General features: G+C 37.3%; 1 protein-coding gene and 1 long non-coding RNA gene across 3 annotated transcripts; both read right to left on the reverse strand.

Moving 5' to 3' along the window:
* Positions 1 to 5,615: 5,615 nt before the first annotated feature.
* On the reverse strand, positions 5,616 to 6,512 carry LOC145796969 (uncharacterized). The gene is made up of 3 exons (XR_014337822.1): positions 6,179 to 6,512; positions 5,896 to 6,102; positions 5,616 to 5,816 (listed from the first exon to the last, which is right to left on the reverse strand). It is a non-coding gene; the product is annotated as an uncharacterized LOC145796969 (long non-coding RNA).
* A 267-nt stretch (positions 6,513 to 6,779) lies between these two features.
* LOC145796970 (uncharacterized) lies at positions 6,780 to 8,136 on the reverse strand. Of its 2 annotated transcripts, XM_082882819.1 has the most exons (3): positions 7,826 to 8,136; positions 7,064 to 7,750; positions 6,780 to 6,931 (listed from the first exon to the last, which is right to left on the reverse strand). In XM_082882819.1, the coding sequence occupies exons 1-2, from the start codon at positions 7,895 to 7,897 to the stop codon at positions 7,100 to 7,102; spliced, it is 723 nt and encodes a 240-aa protein (XP_082738945.1). In that variant the 5' UTR covers positions 7,898 to 8,136; the 3' UTR covers positions 6,780 to 6,931; positions 7,064 to 7,099. The 2 variants fall into 2 exon arrangements, with proteins under 2 accessions (XP_082738945.1, XP_082738944.1); XM_082882818.1 differs by having other exon boundaries at positions 6,780 to 7,750.
* Positions 8,137 to 19,082: the final 10,946 nt, after the last annotated feature.

Raw genomic sequence — 19,082 nt, forward strand, 5'->3', positions numbered from 1 at the left:
GTTTCTGCGACGGTAAGGTGTGTTTTTTGCGACGGCATTTTTCCCGTCGCAAATAATGGGGGAAAAATCACTTTTCGCAACGGCACGTAATTCCCGTCGCTAAAAGTGAGTTTTTGAGATGGGAACATTACCGTCGTTAAAGGCTCTGGCATCTTATAAGTATTGGCGACGGCACGGTTTACCGTCGCTAAAGGTGTCCTGTACATCAATAAGACAGCTTTTGCGACTGTGTTGGTACCATCGCAAAAGCCTATTAATGGTTTTTGCGACGGGTTCTTCTCCCGTCTCAAAAAATTAAAAAAAAAAAAACCCTGCTGATAAATTATTAAAAAAATTAAAATAACCTGTATTAGATAAAAAATAAGTATAAAAAATTGAAAAATTACAGAATAATATAAATACGTACATAAACAAAAATTGACAAATAATGAAAATTAATAATATTGTTCAATTCATAGCAATACATAAATAAAAATTCATAACAATAAAAATTATGCCACTACATAACGTCGCATAATACATACATAATGTTGCTCCCAAATTCAAATAACATAAATCAAAATCAAAATCAAAAGTTTTCATCTTCATTCATTCGTGGGTTACAAAAACAAAAATTAGTCATAATCTTGATACGCCCGTATTCCAGAAAAAGCCAACTGCTACTCAGGAAATATCTGAAAAAAACAAGATAAAAATAATTAAAAACCATATAATGTGTTAATATTTTAATTATAGAAAAATATAAAAAAAAATTGACTACTATATAATTAGAAAGATAGTTTAGTAAATAATTTTGACTGGACCGAAATCCGGCTCTAACTCCCAAACCGGGAACCCGATTCGAGCCCCGTCTTCTCCCACAAGTCTCTCGTGCCTAGGCGGTCGTGTGGGCCAAGTTTCGTGCTAAACCGACGCCGTTTGGTGATTTTGGGGCGTTAACGCCTCGAATTCAAGTTTCTTAAAGAAGTAGTTTGCCTAAAGTGAAATCCGACTCTAACTCCCAAACCGGGAACCCGATTCGAGCCCCGTCTTCTCCCACAAGTCTCTCGTGCCTAGGCGGTCGTGTGTGCCAAGTTTCGTGCTAAACCGACGCCGTTTGGTGATTTTGGGGCGTTAACTCCTCAAATTCAAGTTTCTTAAGGAAGTAATTTGCCTAAAGTGAAATCCGGTTCTAACTCCCAAACCGGGAACCCGATTCGAGCCCCGTCTTCTCCCACAAGTCTTTCGTGCCTAGGCGGTCGTGTGTGCCAAGTTTCGTGCTAAACCGACGTCGTTTGGTGATTTTGGGGCGTTAACGCCTCGAAAATAAGTTTCTTAAAAAAGTAGTTTGCCTAAAGTGAAATCCGACTCTAACTCCCAAACCGGGAACCCGATTCGAGCCCCGTCTTCTCCCACAAGTCTCTCGTGCCTAGGCGGTCGTGTGTGCCAAGTTTCGTGCTAAACCGACGCCGTTTGGTGATTTTGGGGCGTTAACGCCTCGAATTCAAGTTTCTTAAAGAAGTAGTTTGCCTAAAGTGAAATCCGACTCTAACTCCCAAACCGGGAACCCGATTCGAGCCCCGTCTTCTCCCACAAGTCTCTCGTGCCTAGGCGGTCGTGTGTGCCAAGTTTCATGCTAAACCGACGCCGTTTGGTGATTTTAGGGCGTTAACGCCTCGAAAAGAAGTTTCTTAAAGAAGTTGTTTGCCTAAAGTGAAATCCGACTCTAACTTCCAAACCGGGAACCCGATTCGAGCCCCGTCTTCTCCCACAAGTCTCTCGTGCCTAGGCGGTCGTGTGTGCCAAGTTTCGTGCTAAACCGACGCCGTTTGGTGATTTTGGGGCGTTAACGCCTCGAATTCAAGTTTCTTAAAGAAGTAGTTTGCCTAAAGTGAAATCCGACTCTAACTCCCAAACCGGGAACCCGATTCGAGCCCCGTCTTCTCCCACAAGTCTCTCGTGCCTAGGCGGTCGTGTGTGCCACGTTTCGTGCTAAACCGACGCCGTTTGGTGATTTTGGGGCGTTAACTCCTCAAATTCAAGTTTCTTAAGGAAGTAATTTGCCTAAAGTGAAATCCGGTTCTAACTCCCAAACCGGGAACCCGATTCGAGCCCCGTCTTCTCCCACATGTCTTTCGTGCCTAGGCGGTCGTGTGTGCCAAGTTTCGTGCTAAACCGACGTCGTTTGGTGATTTTGGGGCGTTAACGCCTCGAAAATAAGTTTCTTAAAGAAGTAGTTTGCCTAAAGTGAAATCCGACTCTAACTCCCAAACCGGGAACCCGATTCGAGCCCCGTCTTCTCCCACAAGTCTCTCGTGCCTAGGCGGTCGTGTGTGCCAAGTTTCGTGCTAAACCGACGCCGTTTGGTGATTTTGGGGCGTTAACGCCTCGAATTCAAGTTTCTTAAAGAAGTAGTTTGCCTAAAGTGAAATCCGACTCTAACTCCCAAACCGGGAACCCGATTCGAGCCCCGTCTTCTCCCACAAGTCTCTCGTGCCTAGGCGGTCGTGTGTGCCAAGTTTCATGCTAAACCGACGCCGTTTGGTGATTTTAGGGCGTTAACGCCTCGAAAAGAAGTTTCTTAAAGAAGTTGTTTGCCTAAAGTGAAATCCGACTCTAACTTCCAAACCGGGAACCCGATTCGAGCCCCATCTTCTCCCACAAGTCTCTCGTGCCTAGGCGGTCGTGTGTGCCAAGTTTCGTGCTAAACCGACGCCGTTTGGTGATTTTGGGGCGTTAACGCCTCGAAAAGAAGTTTCTTAAAGAAGTAGTTTGCCTAAAGTGAAATCCGACTCTAACTCCCAAACCGGGAACCCGATTCGAGCCCCGTCTTCTCCCACAAGTCTCTCGTGCCTAGGCGGTCGTGTGTGCCAAGTTTCGTGCTAAACCGACGCCGTTTGGTGATTTTGGGGCGTTAACTCCTCAAATTCAAGTTTCTTAAGGAAGTAGTTTGCCTAAAGTGAAATCCGGCTCTAACTCCCAAACCGGGAACCCGATTCGAGCCTCGTCTTCTCCCACAAGTCTCTCGTGCCTAGGCGGTCGTGTATGCCAAGTTTCGTACTAAACCGACGCCGTTTGGTGATTTTGGGGCGTTAACTCCTCAAATTCAAGTTTCTTAAGGAAGTAGTTTGCCTAAAGTGAAATCCGGCTCTAACTCCCAAACCGGGAACCCGATTCGAGCCCCGTCTTCTCCCACAAGTCTCTCGTGCCTAGGCGGTCGTGTGTGCCAAGTTTCGTGCTAAACCGACGCCGTTTGGTGATTTTGGGGCGTTAACGCCTCGAATTCAAGTTTCTTAAAGAAGTAGTTTGCCTAAAGTGAGATCCGACTCTAACTCCCAAACCGGGAACCCGATTCGAGCCCCGTCTTCTCCCACAAGTCTCTCGTGCCTAGGCGGTCGTGTGTGCCATGTTTCGTGCTAAACCGACGCCGTTTGGTGATTTTGGGGCGTTAACGCCTCGAATTCAAGTTTCTTAAAGAAGTAGTTTGCCTAAAGTGAAATCCGACTCTAACTCCCAAACCGGGAACCCGATTCGAGCCCCGTCTTCTCCCACAAGTCTCTCGTTCCTAGGCGGTCGTGTATGCCAAGTTTCGTGCTAAACTGACGCCGTTTGGTGATTTTGGGGCGTTAACGCCTCGAATTCAAGTTTCTTAAAGAAGTAGTTTGCCTAAAGTGAAATCCGACTCTAACTCCCAAACTGGGAACCCGATTCGAGCCCCGTCTTCTCCCACAAGTCTCTCGTGCCTAGGCGGTCGTGTGTGCCAAGTTTCGTGCTAAACCGACGCCGTTTGGTGATTTTAGGGCGTTAACGCCTCGAAAAGAAGTTTCTTAAAGAAGTTGTTTGCCTAAAGTGAAATCCGACTCTAACTTCCAAACCGGGAACCCGATTCGAGCCCCGTCTTCTCCCACAAGTCTCTCGTGCCTAGGCGGTCGTGTGCGCCAAGTTTCGTGCTAAACCGACGCCGTTTGGTGATTTTGGGGCGTTAACGCCTCGAAAAGAAGTTTCTTAAAGAAGTTGTTTGCCTAAAGTGAAATCCGGCTCTAACTCCCAAACCGGGAACCCGATTCGAGCCCCGTCTTCTCCCAAGAGTCTCTCGTGCCTAGGCGGTCGTGTGTGCCAAGTTTCGTGCTAAACCGACGCCGTTTGGTGATTTTGGGGCGTTAACTCCTCAAATTCAAGTTTCTTAAGGAAGTTGTTTGCCTAAAGTGAAATCCGGCTCTAACTCCCAAACCGGGAACCCGATTCGAGCCCCGTCTTCTCCCACAAGTCTCTCGTGCCTAGGCGGTCGTGTGTGCCAAGTTTCGTGCTAAACCGACGTCGTTTGGTGATTTTGGGGCGTTAACTCCTCAAATTCAAGTTTCTTAAGGAAGTAGTTTGCCTAAAGTGAAATCCGGCTCTAACTCCCAAACCGGGAACCCGATTCGAGCCCCATCTTCTCCCACAAGTCTCTCGTGCCTAGGCGGTCGTGTGTGCCAAGTTTCGTGCTAAATCGACGCCGTTTGGTGATTTTGGGGCGTTAACGCCTCAAATTCAAGTTTCTTAAAGAAGTAGTTTGCCTAAAGTGAGATCCGACTCTAACTCCCAAACCGGGAACCCGATTCGAGCCCCGTCTTCTCCCACAAGTCTCTCGTGCCTAGGCGGTCGTGTGTGCCATGTTTCGTGCTAAACTGACGCCGTTTGGTGATTTTGGGGCGTTAACGCCTCGAATTCAAGTTTCTTAAAGAAGTAGTTTGCCTAAAGTGAAATCCGACTCCAACTCCCAAACCGAGAACCCGATTCGAGCCCCGTCTTCTCCCACAAGTCTCTCGTGCCTAGGCGGTCGTGTGTGCCAAGTTTTGTCCTAAACCGACGCTGTTTGCTGATTTTGGGGCGTTAACGCCTCGAATTCAAGTAAAGAACGCAAAGATGCATTTTAGCTTAGAATGCAAAGATAAATTTTATACCTGATCTTCTGGTGGTGGTGTATATGGATTCTCGTCTTCTGCAGATTCCCTAATGCCCGGTGGCCACTCGATGCATCAGGAACCTATGTTAGTCAGTGCATAATGTGTTAATCATATTCGAATTTCATACATAATCTTGAGTGAAAATTGAACTATCAAACAATTGTGATGTTTATATGGAACCTGTCTGTTGGGATCCACACTCGCCCCCTGTGACACAAGGGCCATCATCTCAGCTCTCATCTGCTGCAAATGTGTAGAGAACTCTGCTCGCAGCTCCTCCCTCAACTCATCCCTTAGCTCAGCACGAACCTGCTGCGTGATCTGATCAATAGTCGATGGATGGGGTGTTGACTGTGATGGCCCAGCACCATCCTTATACACCACTCTCCGAGGCACGATTCTCCCGTATGTGCGACAATATCCATGTCTGTCATGACCTATCAACTCATGGAAAATGGCATTCCTAGCCTCCAAAGTCCGACCATCCTCAGGTAGCATAGAGAGTTGATGATTAAACTCATCCTGTATTGAATAAGACACACAAGTATACGCGAAATTAAGATGGTTGACACACAAAAAATAAACTTTAAATACAATCAAAGGTGTTTGGAAACTACCAAGGTCTGGATAACCTCTGGGTCATCTACTCTACGTGTCATAAGCCAAACATTCATCTTATCAGTAGACTCCCCCTTACTGGTTATCTAAATTTTTTTTCAGAAATATGAAAATTAGAATCCAAATAATTTGCAAATATACAATGTTTATTTATATAGAAAAATAAAACAATAAAATGTAAACCTCATGCCGTATCTGAGAGAAAGTAGTACGCCCTGTGGTATGAGCTATGCCGTGAGCTCGCCGATTTTTAGCGTTCCTACTTGCAATTTTCTATAACAAGTTCAACAAATGTAAGTATGTAAATATGATTTGTATGTTTACATATCATAAATATAACGTAATTGTATACCTCAGCATCGGAAGTACGCCAATACTCTACAAGTTGTTCCCACTGGCTTGGCACAACGTTCATAGGAACATCATCCTTCAGATTAGGATCAGAGCTTCTAGGCTTGAAATACTTAGCCTTAAGCTTGTTCTTGTGATCCTTCCATATGCTGTTGCAGTTTTTCATGCAGATTGGCTTGTACTCCTCTGGACATATATTCAAATTGTCCTATAAAACACAAAGTTTAAGGCTAAGTATAACACAAATTTGGAATTCGAATTTGTGGACAAAAATATACTTTTACCTTCACATCCTTCCAGATAGCATCAACAATATCATCAGGCACACTGTTCCAGTCAACAAAAGTAAGAGGAACAATGTTACCATTCCGGACAATAATGCCAAGTTGAGTAGTTAACTTGGCCACGTTATCCCCTATTGGGCAGTAATTTCCATCAAATTGTATGTGCAGCTTTTTACCAGTACCCCACTCTTTAATGCCCTTGGCACATCCTCTACCACGCCTAGTCGAGGTCGATGAAGAACTAACATGACCTGCGATATACAATAATAATAAACAATATGCAATGGTAACAACCAAATGCAAATTTAAATAATGTGAATACAAATCATATCAAATAAACCTGATGTGGGTTGTGAAGAAGTCAAAGGGTCTGCAAAATACAATGAGAATAAACAAGTTATATATAATGAGCATAAATAAATGTATGTGTAAATAATTTTCATGCAAATCAAAACAAATTTAAATACCTGCGGATGGCTCATAAGCTGATGATGATAGCTGCTGTGGTGCCATTGATGGTGGACGCACCGATGGTAGGCGTGGAGGCCGAGTACATGGTAGTTGCTGTGGTGCCACTGATGGTGGTCGATACAGTGGTAATGGCCCCTCAGATGGTGGTGGCACTAATGGCCCCTCCGATGCTGGCCGATGTGATGCCTCCTCTAATGGTGGTGCTACTGATGTCCTGTTATGTAGCACATCAGACATCATGCGCCGGGGATGATCAGGCTTCCTCTTCCTTCCCATAATAATCTTCAAGCAATATAACATTAATTGACATTAGAAACATAGACAATGGTTTGTCATCAACTATAATATGACATGATTTGAACTAATACAATTACAAAGACAAAGTAAATTAAGAAATTGATGATTAACTACAACCTTGGCCTTAATTGAATTACTAATGTTGATTACATATCAGCCTATTTGAACATCAACTGTTTCCCCTTCTGCGGCTTCCCTCACCCAACCAACTTCTTCATCACGAAGCATTATATTTTCTTCCAATTGTTGGCTCATGTATGGCTCGATTTGTGGATCAGTTGAACTCATATCAAATAAACCTCTTTGAGACATCTTCACCACGACTTGCCAGTCTGGTTGTAACGGGTCTGCAACATACCAAACTTGCTCTGCTTGGGACGCCAAGATGAAAGGTTCATTGGTAATTCGATCATCTCGGTACAACAAATGATTGAAGTTCACCAACGTGAAATTGAAGACATCTTCTTTCTTTCCGTGAATGTTGTCAATCCAATCACACTTAAACAACACATGTTTCTTCTCATTGGAATATCGAATCTCAACAATATCTGTCAATTGTCCATAATAGTACACAGACCCCAGACGAGGATTCTTGTCTTTTCGACTAGCATAACTTATGGTATCTGCCTTCAAAGCTACACCACAATTTTGTGTGGCTCGACGATCATCCATGGCCTTTACTCGATACCGAAACCCATTCAGTATATACCCGTTGAACCTCCTTGCCAGGTTATGAGGACCATTTGCCAATAGAATAATCTCTTCAGAAAGTATGACATCAGTAGTCCTTCGCAAAGTTTGGACCTATTTAACACGAAATGTAAAATTTAAAATGTAGATCGACTTAAGTAACTAGAATCTATAGAGTTAAATACATACATGTTCCTTGAACCAAATGTGAAAAGTTTCAAAATGTTCACGCCGAAGTTGATGATCGTCGACACGAGGCATTTTGAGCTTAAGTACTTCAAGGTGTTTGCTGTGTAGATTGAAATTTTAGCCATACAAAAATTTTAGTTGAAAATTCAATAAACATAATAAAATATTGAGTGAGTGACTTAACCTACTTTATGAATGGTTGAACCGCGCTTGTATTGCATAAGATGTACCGATGAGCTTGTACCCAAGAAGTATTATCAAGATAAAAGCTTGTGTTTTCACCAGTAGCATGACCCAAATTATCAGCACCACTATAGTTCCTCACAGGTCGACTAGATTTGGTTTCCACATCACTGAGATATTGTGCACAAAAATTCATGCATTCTTCCATAAGATATCCTTTAGCAATTGATCCTTCAGGACGAGCTCTATTACGCACGTATTGCTTCAAAGTAAGAAGATACCTCTCAATTGGATACATCCATCGAAACTGAATCGCTCCACCCAATAACGCTTCATCAGCTAGATGTATAGGCAAGTGCTCCATTATATTAAAAAAACTCGAAGGAAATATTTTCTCTAGATGACAAAGTGTTACAGCGATACGATCTTTAATATATTGCAAATCCGTCGCACGATTCACTTTCGAACACAATTGTCTAAAGAAATTGCTCAATTCAATCAAGGGTTCAATTACATTCTTCGGTAACGATCTGCGAATAGCCAATGGAATAAGTTGTTGCATCAGAATATGACTATCGTGGCTCTTAAGACCCCCAATGCTTCTATCATGTAAGCGCACACGACGTGATATATTGGATGAATACCTGTCGGGAACTCTTACTTCCTTCAACACTTTCAAGAACAAATCTTTCTCATCCTTGGTCATCGTGAATTGTGCTGGTGGTAAATAGGCTTTATTCGACCCTCTTAACTGCAAATGTAGGGGTTTTCTAATATTCATATCTTGTAAATCACGCCGAGCATTAACACCATCCTTCGATTTTCCTGCAACCCCTAATATTGTCCACAACACATTGTCACAAACATTCTTCTCTATATGCATCACATCGAGGTTGTGTCTTATTAGATTGTGCTCCCAATATGGCAATTCATAAAAGATACTCTTTTTCTTCCAACTATGGGTGCGATGTCCAGCTTTCTCCTTCTCTACCTGTCTCCTATGCCTCTCCTTAAGGTCATCCCTATTGTATTGGGTTAAAATACCCTCAGATTCTAATTGTAGCAACATCTCAGTTCCAGACAACAATTTTGGTTTGAGTCTGACTTCCCGACTACCATCAAATGATACTTTATCCTTCCGGAATTTATGGCCAGTAGGTAAAAATCTGCGATGACCCAAGTATGATTGTTTCCTACTATGCTTCAACCAACACGATGTAGTTTCCTTATTGCAACAAGGACATGCATATTCTCCTTTAGTGCTCCATCCTGACAAGTTTGCGTATGCAGGAAAATCACTAATTGTCCACAGTAAAGCTGCATGCATTTGAAACATTTGATTTGTTGATGCATCAAATGTTGGCACACCCTCATTCCATAGTTCTTTCAACTCCTCAATCAACGGTTGCATATAAACATCAATCTTGTCACCAGGTCCTTTCGGGCCGTCAATAAGCACAGATAAAATTAGAAATGGTTGCTTCATGCACATCCATGGCGGCAAGTTGTATGGAATGAGCACAACAGGCCAAGTGCTATGAACTATGTTCATCGTCCTGAATGGGTTAAAACCATCAGATGCTAAGCCAAGCCTTACACTTCGGCAATCATTACTAAAGTCAATATTCCGACGGTCAAAATCTTTCCATGCAAGGGAGTCAGCAGGATGCCTGAAGACACCATCATCAGTTCGTTCCTCTGCATGCCATCTCATTAACTTGGCCGTCTTGGATGACATAAACAACCTCTGCAACCTTGACTTTAAAGGAAAATACCTCATTTGTTTTGCAGCTACTTGTTTGCCACCTGTGTTAGGACCATTTGAACCACCATCACCATTTGATTTCCATCTAGAATTGTTGCATATGACACATTTATCAAGATTGGCGTCCTCGTTTCGAAACAACATGCAACTGTTGGGACATGCATCCCACGTCTCATACGTGAAGCCCAAATCTGTTGTGACCTTTTGAGCTTTATAATATGAGTCCGGGAGTTTCACATCCAACGGAAACGCCTCATTCAATAACTCAAGCAACATGTCAACAGACTTGTCCGTCCACTGATTAAGCACCTTCAAATGTAGAAGTCGAACAATGAATGACAAAGATGTGAACTTCTGACAACCCGGATACAATTCACTTTGTGCATCTTGAAGAAGTTTGAAATACTTTGCAGTCTCTGCATTTGGACCGAGCTGGGGTTCAGATGCACGGGGATCAGGCCCCTGTGGTTCATCACCCTCAACACTTGTACCGGCATGTGGATTTCCCATAGTCCCTTGTATCATTCCAATCATATCATCTCCAATGTCTAAATTAGCTAATGTTTCATTCTCTCGATTACTATGCAGAGATATGTAAGATTCCCCATGATTAATCCAATGTTTGTATTTTTTAAAAAAACCATTCAAAATCAGATACTCCCGTACACCATCTCGTACAAAATAGTATCGATTCTCACACTTCCTACACGGACAACTGATCATCGAACCTTCAACCCTATTGGTGTAGGCAAACACAAGGAATTCATCAATCCCATTAATGTATTCACTCGACATCCTATTTGGCAAATCAATCCAACTCTTATCCATCATCTGTACACATCCACAAGAATATCTCACCAAAGTAACTCTAAATATAATACCTACACATAAATATTCACTCGACATCCTATTTGGCAAATTAACGAAATGTCTAAAATTCCTATTTAAGGTTTAAATTAATTAAATTAAAAATTTAAGATTTATTTTATTATAAGGGTTAAAATCCTGTTTTTTTTTTTTTTTGTATTTTTTTTATTTTCTCTTAAATATTTTTATGACTTATTTAAACATTTGCAATTTAAATTTGTAATCGAACCATTACATGTGTATGATATCAAACCCCCATTGTCAAAATTTTATTTCGTTAGTAAAGTTTTTTCAGACCTCCACTGACTTTCCGTGGTTAAAAACACCCCCATTAGTTAAAGATAAAACTTCATGACTTTATAATTGAGTTTATATTATTATTAAAACTTTATAATTGAGTTTGTCTCATGGTTATTTGTAATTGAATCTTCTTAAACACCAATACAATTTGAGACGATTTAAACAATTAAAGTATTAGTTTAATTTATTTCGTTCTTAAGTTCGTAAACTCAACACAAGTAACTAAAAAATACCAAAAATAATATATTTTTAATGTTTGACTAGCTGAAACTACTAACTGCATTTACTGAGCCAAAACTACGAAAACTAAAATAGCTAACTTGATAGTTATTAGTTCAATGGAGTTGAAATTTAGTGATTTAATCACTGTTTTAATTAAAAAAATAAAAATAACTATTTTGATAGAGATGCTCTAATATAATATGAATAAGAAAATAGTTGTTTGGCCGGATGATGTGGTTGTCTAAATTATAAGATTAAAATTTTTCACATTATGTTAGGTTGCTACTGTTACTGATTTTGACAAACTATTTCTAATTAGAGCATATGATTTGGAAAAAATAAAAAAATAAAAAACTTGAAGGATCGAATGGTAAAATTGATAATTTATGGATGAAATAGAAAAAAAAAATGATAATAGTTGAAGAGATATAAATGAAAACAACCATAAAAATAATTAAAAAAATTAAAAACACTAATTGATAATAATTGATAAATGTTGATAATAATTAAAAAATAAACAATTTTATATATATATATATATATACATATATATAGACAGATTTATTAATAACCATGAGACAAATCTGTTATATATAGACAGATTTCAGATTTATATACATATATATAGACAGATTTATTAATTAAAGTATATTCTTAATTAAAGTATGTTATTAATAAACAGATTTATATATATATATAGACAGATTTATATATATATAGACAGATTTCAGATTTATATATATATATATATATATATATAGATTTATATACATTGCATATATATATATATACACAGATTTATATATATATACACAGACCGAGAGAGAGAGAGAGAGAGAGAGAGAGAGAGTCGTCGCCGGAGCACCACTCTTGTCGCCGGAGCCGTCGCCGCCGCACCACCGATGTCTTCCTCGTAGGCCGTTTGGGGAATTTGGGGGTGAAGTTAGGGATTTGGGGAGGAGGATCGAGCGGCAGCCAAGAGGAAAAAGAAGGGGTTTTTTTTTTTGGACTTTTTGCGACGGTATGATGTAGACCGTCGCAAATAGAAGGCAAAACGGCGCCGTTTGAATTAATCCTTTTTTGCGACGGCAAATTTCCATCGCAAATGATATGTGCCGTCTCCAAAAAAAGGTTTTTTGCGACGGTTTTATTTACCGTCGCTAATACTTCCGCATTTCCGACCCCTCCGCTTGGTTTCATTACCGACGGGTCAGTACCGTCGCTAAAGGCTATTATTTGCGACAGGTGCAGTTACCGTCGCAAAAAACCATTTTTTGCGACAGGGGGCGCGGCGTCGCTAAAACTCCGTGTTTTTTGCTATGTTTTCTTGTAGTGAAGATTTGGTTGATTCTTGATTTAATTGCGTCTAAACTAGACCAATACGAGACCAAAACTATATATATTACGTAAAATTTTATTTATATTTACATGTTTTCATATAATTGGTCTATTGCAAATACTAAAATAGACTTGATTACACCTTAAACACCTTAATTAGGTAAGGTCTTTTACTAATTTAAAATACTTATCGGTATTATTATTATTATTTTTTATAATTTTTTCAAAGACTAAATATGTTTGAATTAAATAATTGAAGATTTAATAGATTCAATCAATTGTTCATAAACCAAACAAACTTTAATATATATATACTTTAAGAATTTAATAGACTCAATAGATAGTTTAACAATTAAATAGATAATTTGACAATAGTTGAGGAATAAAAAATGAAATTAACCCATTTATTTTTAAACTCATACTCTGTCATTTTACCAATTTGTAATTATTTTTTTAAATTCTATTTTTGTTAAAAAATAATTTTAAACATCCCATTGAATTTATATACATATATATGTATGTATATTCTTCTTTTTACTAAGCTACAATTTCTACAAAAAAGAAAGGAAAACAGAACAATAAACAAAAGGCACACTATCGTTTGTAAATACATTTGACCTTAAATTTTGAATATTATTTAAAATAATTGTAATTGAAGATATTGTTGCTTCATTTGAAGGATAAAGTCATCATACAACTTATTTTGTATTAGTTAACTTATAAATTGTTTGAAATATAATGGCTTTTTTTTTTAATGAATAATTTTGGAACTTTTTTTGTTAAATTAGTTTTTATTTTTTTAAAAGTCAAACATGAAGACAACTTTGATGTCATTATTAAACTAATCCATTAAATAAAAAAATTCAAAACTAAAACATTTCATATATTAAACATATCGATTACACATTAAAAGCTTAATAATTATTTATTACGTGATAACATCCAAAAATATTTGTTATCAACAAATACAACCATCTATTACATGATATCTATCAAACAAATATCAACAAAAACAATCATCCATTACATGATCATCATCCAAATACATACTAAAAATTAATTTGATAAAAATATATTTATATATAATTTTATCTTTGGTGAGTATAAATTATTTTTAAAAATTTAAAATATTTTTTTGACATTTATTTTTGTCAAACTAATTTATATTTTATCTAATTAATGAAATTTTAGATAAAAACCCATCTATTTTTTTTTTTTATATTTTATTTTGCAACAAAACCTAGGGTGACTGTTAAACAATAGTAAGCATTAAGGTCTCGTTTGAGAACAGTCTAATTTAATAATTTTTTGCTAAAATATGAGTTAAAAAAATTAGTATGTTTGTGATGATTTTTTTACTTTTTACGAAAAGATGTGTAAAAAATAGAGAGAAAATAGAATCTTTAACTTTTTGGTATGAATGATTGGATTTTTGATTTTTTTAATGACTTTTTGACTAAAAAAATCACTTACCAAACGAGGCCTAAATTAGGATTCTTAAGTTGCATCTTATTAATTAGTTTATAAACGGGCATTCGGACCAAGTATATATATATAAAGGAGTGATGGAGACACCTCCAATCATCACTCCCATCACCCTTACACACATATGACCGGTAGTGATTGAAGAATAAAAGAAAAAAAAATAAAATAAAATAAAAATTCCAACCAATCAGAGAGAGAGATGGGAGTAAAAAGGAATGGAAAAAAACGGGGTGTTACACATTTTTGATATATATATTATACGGCAGACACTCAAACAAGTCCTCACTTGCTCACTCTCTCTCTTCATCTCCGATTCCACCACCGCCATGTTGCCATTGCCGTTGGCGTTGGCGTCGGCATCCTCCGCTCCTCTGACGGCCTGTAATCTCCGTCCCCCACCACCGTATTGTTGTCGCCGTCGCCATCCTCGCCAAAACAAACCCTCCCCCTCTCTCTCTCTCTCTCTCTCCTCCTCACCTTCGTCATTGCCTTGCCGTCAACTAATCAGCCGTCGTCGATCGAAGAACCACTGATCTCAGATCTAGACTTTGTTTCTCTCCTCCGGCGGTTTAACACCTCTTCTCTTTTCTTTCTAGATCTGCGGTGGATCTGGACCTGTCTCACGCCTTCGGTTCCATTTTCGGCTTTACGGCGGCAAAATCTGAGTTTGCAGCGAGATTTAAGTTCCATTTAAACCATCTGATTGAGCAACTTTTCATCAGCATCATTGATATAGATATACATGTTTGTTTGTCGATCAATCCATTGTGTGTAGTTACATTGATTCCTCTGTATTTGTATACACCTTGTATATATGTATAATATACAATATATATATATATATATGTGTGTGTGTGTGTGTTTGAATGTGTCTAGGTTCCAGGGAATTTGGTTCTTGACCTCTCAAGTATGGCCAATCAAACCATCAAGCTTGGGGGTAGTCTCCATCAGGTTTGTTTTTAGGTTTTACTCTCTCCCTGTTTTTTTTTTCATCTCTCTCTCTCTCATTATTATTATTATTATTGTTGTTGTTGTTGATTTGGTGAATATATATCTTTTTTTTTTTATTAGTTGATTATTATTGTTGTTGTTGATGAAACAAATTGCAACACATAGACAATTTCTATAGTTAGTTTTAAACATATAAAATGCCATAATAATCAGATCTATTCAAAAGTAGTTTTTTAACAGATAAAATGTCATAACCTGCTCAAAAAAATTAACATACACATCTTTTGAATTCAACAGATTAAAAAAAATAAACATATAGAGTTTAAAAATATAAACAGATTTGAATTCAACAGATGAAATTTGATAAAATTAAACAAATAATAAAATTTGGACAGATATTTAACAGATAAAATATTAAAATTAATCAGATGATGATGAGGGGGAGATGGAAAATTATCATAGATAAAATTTGGACAGATAGAAAATTTGCATAGATAAAATTTGGAGAGATGAAAAATTTGCATAGATAAAATTTGGACAAATAGAAAATTTACACAGAAACATTTGAAAACAGATAGAAAATTTACACCAATTTGAGCAAATAGACAAAAAAATTGAAAGATAGAAAATAATTTGGACAGATAGATATAAATTTAAGCAGATAGTCAACAAAAGTCAAACAGATAAAAAAAATCAAGGGATAAAATTGAAAACAAAATGTCCTCTAGAATTTCTTACCAAATTATTTTACAAAGTGTGGATCTCTCACCAATAAAATAAATCACTAAATCTAATGACAGAAAATTGGCACAGTGATTTTTTCATCAATTTTCTCTTTATAAACCAATAAGTAAAACATAAATTAAGTTAAATCATGTCACACTTTTTTCTACATCTTGTAAATCAGTTTATAAGACAGTCACTACGACAAAGAACACATTCGGCGACTAATTTTGCCGACTAAAGTAAATTTAGTGGCCAAAGGTCTACCAATTAGCTACTAAAATAAAGTTGGTCGCCAATGGTAGACAGATTAGCTACCAAACAATATTTGGTCGCCAAAGGTACATGCATCAGCTACCAAACCTTTTTGGTCGGTAAAAGACCACTTTTTTGCTACTAAATATACATGTTGTCGGAATTGTCTTTACTTTTGGTGACTAAAGATGATGTTGGTCGCTAATTGCACTGTCATTATAAATTATAAATTTTTTTTATTGGTTTTCATTTAATTTTTAGCTACTAATTTTGTGTTAGTCGTGGAAAAGCACCTTTTCGGGGATATTATTAATGAATTTTTGGCTACAAATGTGTGCTAGTCGTGCAAAATAGGGTTTGGGCTACTATTTAAATTTTGGTCACTAAATCTGTTTGCTTTACCGACTCTAATTCAGTAGCCAAAAGGGCCAAAATCGTTTGGAGGGAATATTTATTTTTCATAAATATATTACCGACCAAAATAAAGTTTGGTCGGGAATAAACATTTCGTGGTTTTATTTCCCTCCTTCTCTCACTCCCGCCTCTGTTACTGCGCTGTTTCCATCTCCATTTCGCCTCCCTCCAGGTATGTCCTCTATTTCGCCTCTCTCTCTCTCCCTATCTGCCTCTCGATTTGTTTCTCCTTCTCTGTATGGCCTCTCGGTTTCCATCTTTCTCTCTTTCGCTGTTTACATTAGTTTTTGATTGGGTCTCACTCACGTCTCTGCCCTCTTCTCTATAGCTTTGTCTCCATCGCCATCACCGCAAGTTCATCAGGATCATCGCATAGTCTCCCTCTCAGGTATGTCCTCCATTTCGCATCTGTCTCTCCCTCTCTCTGTATCTCCCTCTCGATTTCCCTTTCTTTTTCGGTCTCTCTCTGTTTACACACACACACACATACATATATATATATATATATATATACACACACACAGAAATCAGAATGTGAATGTTGGAAATTAGGGCATTGTCATTGAAATTAAAATATAGGGCAATACTTGGGTTGAGATGTTTTCGAAATTAGGCCAATGTTATTCAATTTGGGTGTACAAATTACAGAAATGCTGAAATTAGGCCAATCAATTACCATATCTGATGATCTTATATATATATTTTTTATTTCACCATTTTATTTTCTAAGATGGAATTGCTCTATTTGTTCTCTCTCTTCTTCCTTTGCATTTCTTCTCCATCTTCAGTAGCCCATCACTAACCCTATCCATACCACTTATTTTTCTAAGTCTATTTCCAACCCTTTGCAGTTTTACTCAAAATGAGGTCTGAGTTTGAGTAAAAAATTATAATTTGATATTTTTCTATTTCAATGGAAAATTTCAAATTTAAGTCCAAATTGTCAAGTTTTGAGTGGTTGTAGCTAGGAATTGGAGTGAACAATAATTTGAAAATTTTGGATAAAAGCAACTGTGTCAAGCTTTGATTGCATAGAAATTTGAGAAAAAAGGGATGTATCTCCCTTGAATTGAGTCAAAATTAGAGTAAAACTAAATTTGGTACAGATGTCAATAAATGAGTGGGTGGAATTTTAACTTACTCAAATTTAAGTTTTCAGTAAAGATTTAAGTAAGGTTTAAAATGTCATAACTCAGGTGGTGTTTGGCAAGTGGGTTGGGGCTAAAATAGTCACAAAAGACAAAACAGGCTATTTTAGTCACAACAAACAAAACATCACATCCAACCCATAATCATTACACTCTTCTCTCACAAAAAAAAGCCAAAAAGCCAAAAAGCCAAAAAGCCCTTCCCAAACCAAGCTTTTTAGCCCAGGCTAAAATAGCCAAAAAAGCCAAAAAGCCAAAAAGCCAACCCACTTCCCAAACGGAGGCTCAGTGGAGTCAGGGTGGCTGCCATTGTGTAGCCTTTTAGGTTCACTTTAGATATTATTTTGATAATTTCAATCGTTTATTTTTTAAATTACATCAAGTACAATATATTTATATAAAATTTAATTGACTAACGAAAAACTGAATGATAAGTTCGATTTTAAGAATAAAACTTAATACATATGTGATTTGATTAAAGAACTATTATTAATATCCGATCAATTTGATTTTTTTATATCAATGCCGTACTGATATATTCTAAAAAGTAATCAATTTGAATTATCAAAATAGGATCTAAAATGAACTCCAAAAACCGCACAACAGTTACTATTGTGCATCTCAAGTCCTAACTCACTAATAATTGTTATTACACCTAACAACTTGCTACTCTCGGCGTAAAGCTCATCTCCAGCTCCCTTTTCACTTTAACTCTCAATCATTTATTTTACCAGTTAAACTAATATATAATGAACGGTTCGGATCATGTGTGACTGAAGAAGTGTGGAATTTATAAATAAATAAATTACTTTATAACAGTTTGCTTTGCCTAGAATTGGGGGCATAGCATTTACCATATGTTGTACATTAATTATGGGCATAACATTTACCATAGGCTGAAGAAGTGTGTGTGATTGTATGTGTTCATGTGTGACTGTATATATTAAAATGTGTGTGTATATATAAACTGATCTGTCTATGAGTCATGTTATGCTCTATGTAAGAGATGGTTGGGTAATAGGACACAAAACTGATTTGTGTGTTGCAACAATGCAAGGCTGCCAAGTTATAATGATAAATCACTCTCACATGAGCTATGCATTTCTTTTTTGAAATGCATCTGTAACTGAGGATTCACCAAACAAATACGTAATGAGAGGCAAGGAGAGCGACTCATCCAAGCAGATATATTTGCAGATTTATTGGTTATCATTGTGGTATTCCACAATTTCAAAGGGTCTCCAATCAAAAATTATTTGGTGTTTTTGAAGCGTTGCTTCATACTAAAAATTCATTTTACACTTTTTTTTTTTGTTTGGCTAAAAGAAAATGATTTGTAAATATATATAATTTATAAAATATATCGAGACTGATATGTGAATAGTTTTCTTTTATTTTATGTTATAAATTATAGAATACTAGTAAATGAAGAAATCATAATAAACTATATCCTTTTATATAAAAGTAGTATTCATAATAAAATGGTTTTGATTATTTTGATATATCATTCTATTATTGACCATATGGTTTCACTAGTACTAGTACTCTACTAGTTATGCTATCTAGTGATCCAAAATTATGGGTCATTTCTTAAATTAACACACAT

Source organism: Camellia sinensis, chromosome 8 (assembly GCF_055761805.1).
Source record: "Camellia sinensis isolate YWXY chromosome 8, ASM5576180v1, whole genome shotgun sequence".
NCBI classification, from domain to species: Eukaryota; Viridiplantae; Streptophyta; class Magnoliopsida; order Ericales; family Theaceae; genus Camellia; species Camellia sinensis.

Bases quoted from the DNA above. Each gene is read 5' to 3' on its own strand.
- LOC145796970 (XM_082882819.1), bottom strand. From the start codon at position 7,897: ATGCCTCGTGTCGACGATCATCAACTTCGGCGTGAACATTTTGAAACT. The intron at 7,751-7,825 runs GTATGTATTTAA...CGTGTTAAATAG, and splicing joins ACATTTGGTTCAAGGAACAT to GTCCAAACTTTGCGAAGGAC.